Source organism: Hippocampus comes, unplaced genomic scaffold (genome assembly GCF_001891065.2).
Source record: "Hippocampus comes isolate QL1 unplaced genomic scaffold, H_comes_QL1_v1.1 scaffold86, whole genome shotgun sequence".
Taxonomy (NCBI): domain Eukaryota; kingdom Metazoa; phylum Chordata; class Actinopteri; order Syngnathiformes; family Syngnathidae; genus Hippocampus; species Hippocampus comes.
Window position 1 is genome coordinate 5,800,569 of NW_017805882.1, and position 3,614 is coordinate 5,804,182.

The 3,614-nt window shown below is 40.3% G+C and overlaps 1 protein-coding gene across 1 annotated transcript in view; it reads left to right on the plus strand.

Moving 5' to 3' along the window:
• The window catches only part of LOC109527529 (ras-related protein Rab-33B-like), a 5,285-nt gene extending 1,671 nt beyond the window's left edge, over window positions 1–3,614 (plus strand). The window contains exons 2-3 of the mRNA XM_019889520.1: window positions 1,235–1,413; window positions 2,458–3,614. Coding sequence (XP_019745079.1) covers window positions 1,235–1,413; window positions 2,458–2,770 — 492 coding nt within the window. The 3' untranslated portion in view covers window positions 2,771–3,614. The remainder of the gene's footprint in view (window positions 1–1,234; window positions 1,414–2,457) is intronic.

The window sequence follows — 3,614 nt, forward strand, 5'->3', positions numbered from 1 at the left end:
GCCGTGAGCAGAGCGGCGGGTTTACTGTCTTCTTGTTTTATGGTTATTTTGTTTAAATTTTTGATGGGGGGGAAAAAAAAAAGATGAAAAAAAAAACGTTGTCTGACCTACCGACCCTATGCTGAAATTTCATGTTACCGGAAACACACTATCTTTTTTGTTTGGCCTTATGCATCGATGTCAGAGTCCTCAATTCAACCACTGGTATTTTTGTTCAGAGACAGGATTTTGAAGCCTTTTCTGTGAGCCTAATAAGTAGTTTGGTTAACGTAGACAAATAATTGAAAATATCCGTTAATGTCGTTCAGTTTGCGTACGAGTGATTCCCTCATGTTAAGTCAACATGAAACAGAATACAGATGCTATATCATTGGAACATGACTAAAACCCATCCCATCGCATCTTTTTTTAATGAGAATCGAGGAAAATCAGTTTACCTGCTGACTGAACTGTCATGCCTGCGATTTGTTGGCAATCAGTTAACGGTGTACCCCGCCTACTGCGCGAAGACAGCTAGGCTCCTGCACGCCCGCAATCCTTGTGAAGTTCAAAAGTTTTGGATAATTGATGGATGGATGGATGAACTGCCTTGCAGGTTCTTGGTATAAAACGAGCAACCTCTGACCTCAGCATAATCCCATTTTCAATACTATGGCTAGCAAAAAGGGTCAGGTTTCATGGAAGTTGTGTTAAGCGGGGTAAACTGAACCCAAACATATTTACAGGTCGACATTGCTGGAGTAATTATGACCAACGGTTTCTTCTTTTATCTATTTTCCAGCAGTCTTTATGACCTGTTTCATTGTTCTGCTTCTTCATTGTTTCATTGTTCAGTTCAGACTCAATAACATGATAGAGTAGTTTTTTTTCACATGCGTAATCTCCCTCTTGACATCCACACCACCATCATGTGTGGAGTCTTGCACATTTTAAAAAATCAGTTAAGATGTCAAAAGTTGGGATGTGTGTCCCCTTATTAAGATCAGACGACAAGTACCACATCTGTTGCTTTTCTTTGTTCCGTCTTCATGGTGACTCATGAATTTCATTGGTCACGCAAGTTTGTTGGCAGTGGGTATTTCAACACATGCTTTTCTGCACTTTTTCCACCCTCTCATTGGAAATCAGGAAATCCTCTTTATGTCTCGTGTCTTGTTTTGTTCTTGATGAGCAGTAGCGGAGAGCAACCAAAATGAACCTATTACATTCAGTTTTGTGTTCTCTCTGTCACCAGCTCCAACTTTGGGACACAGCGGGACAAGAGCGCTTCCGTAAGTCTATGGTGCCACATTTCTATCGTAACGTGCACGCAGTTCTCTTTGTGTATGACATCACCTGCCGGGCCAGCTTCAACAGCCTGACTACCTGGGTAGAAGAGTGCAGACGGAATTCTCTCGGCCAGGAAGTCCCCAGGTAACCACACCGAGTTGACAGGTGATCCGTCCAGGGTGCACTTTGCCTTTAACCCAGCGTCAAATTTGAATTGGCCCCAGTTTGCCTTTGACCTTGAGCAAGATAAGCATTACAGTGACCCTTGCTATCTTTGAGGGATAGCAAACAAGTCTTGCCAACTACCCCCACCAAAAAAAAAGACAGTTGTAATTGCCTATAGATATCACAAGATGGGAGCAAAGCACTTAAAACAGAGATAATCATAAAAAAGATTTTTGTATTTCCAGGAGATACAATGTTTATAGTCGCAATGTACAGAGCTATGCTCAAGTTCAACAACGGAGTGCTATTTCCTTTGTTTGCTGTGGTCTATAACAACAATAAGAGCACTCAGCAAAGGGTTAACACCATGCATCTAGCATATACACCATGATGAACCCATGCTACATAAACACATGTATTCAGAAGTTCATGTATTCAACACAAACCCAGTTCCCATGAAATTTATCAATAGCATTGCCTAGCATTCGAGCAACAGGCTCGGACAAACTAACCTGACATTCACATACAAACAAATATGCGCACTAGCCCTTTACACAAACGGTAAACTCACTTTTTGGTATTCAGACTGCACGGACCCTTAGTGTCATCGGGGAGATAGCAAAAACCAAAAAGTGTTCCCTCACACGAGGTGCATTTTGTGTTCGCTAAAAATAAAGGACAGTACATCTCTAACACAAATTTTTAAAAATACCATTCATGAATTAAACCTCACAACATCAACACTAAGATGCCACATGATGGCCCCAAAATATCTTTATTGGTTTGGCCTGAGCTTTCAAACAGCAAATAAGTGTATTTTCTGAAAAACAAAAAATAAAGATTGGTTCCATTGAAAAAAAAAAAAAAATCAGCAAATAGGCCAACTCCCAATTGTAAAAATAGAGGGGTTCACTGTATTAATAATTCATTTATACTAATATGGTTTGCAAGAAGACCTGAATTAAAGGTATCATTTCTAGCTGATATTTTAGAAGACTTGTATTTGTGCCGATTTCGAAACAGGTTCCTGGTTGGAAACAAGACGGACCTCCGAGATGTTATAAGGGCCGATGGCCTGGTGAGCCAGGAACAGGCAAAGAACTTTGCCAAGACTCACAACATGATGTTTTTTGAGACATCAGCAAAATGCACAAGCCGACCACGATGTGTCAGGGAGGTGCCCTATCAGCGGGATAAAGTGGAGGACATTGTTAATGCCGTCGGTGCCAGACTGAAGAGACAGAAGAATCCCACCGCAGCATACAATCCAGCATACAGCGGCTCTTTTCAAGTTCTCAACAAAAAAAAGGAGAAAGAAATGTGGAGCTGCTGCTGAAAGAGTGAACAACAGTTGGGGGGGAGGGGGGGTGGCTAGGAGACACAGAGACTTCAATATTTATACTTTTTTTTTTTTTTAATATAGGGCATGTTACACAAACATTGTCTATTTGTAGTATTGTATATTATTTGCCAAATAAAATGCCGTAATGTGAATGGAGAGAGCAGTGTGTTTATTTGCAAATTATAGAAACTGTACATGTAAACTAAAAAGCCAGGCAATTATTGAATGAGTATTTCCAGTTGAATTTCTACTTAGTCAAGTGGACTGTACCTTGGAAATGAAAAGGTTCAATCAGGGGATGGAGCCGGGGTCTTTATCTTCCCAACACATTTTAAGAATTCATTTTGAGAACAGTTTGTTGAAAGCCCTTTTACTTGCTTCAGCTTCAGGTCCCAAATTTATAGTGGCAAGGTGCATCAAGGTTAGGCTTACGCCGAAATAAAGGCAAACCAACCGTTAATTAATATGCAATACATTTTATTTACCTACAGTACTTTAGTTAGCGTTGTTCATTTACCAAACATATTTTTCCACGTGTGGGAAATGTTAATTGTGTTGTTGCAAAATGTAGCTGGGCTTGGATGTTTTTATTTTGTAAGATAAGCCCAGGCCAGCCAAATAAAGGACACAGGTGATTGTCAGATGTACGAAACAGCGAGTACCTGCCAGAAATCCCTGAAGCCCCTTCACAGTTGTCGGTTTCTTGGCAGCCTTCCTGGTGGTTTTCTTTTTATCAATTTTAGAGGGACATCCAGTTCTTGATAATGTCACTGTTCTACCATTTTCACCACTTTATGACTGTCTATGTTTCATGATATATTAAACACCTTGAAAATGA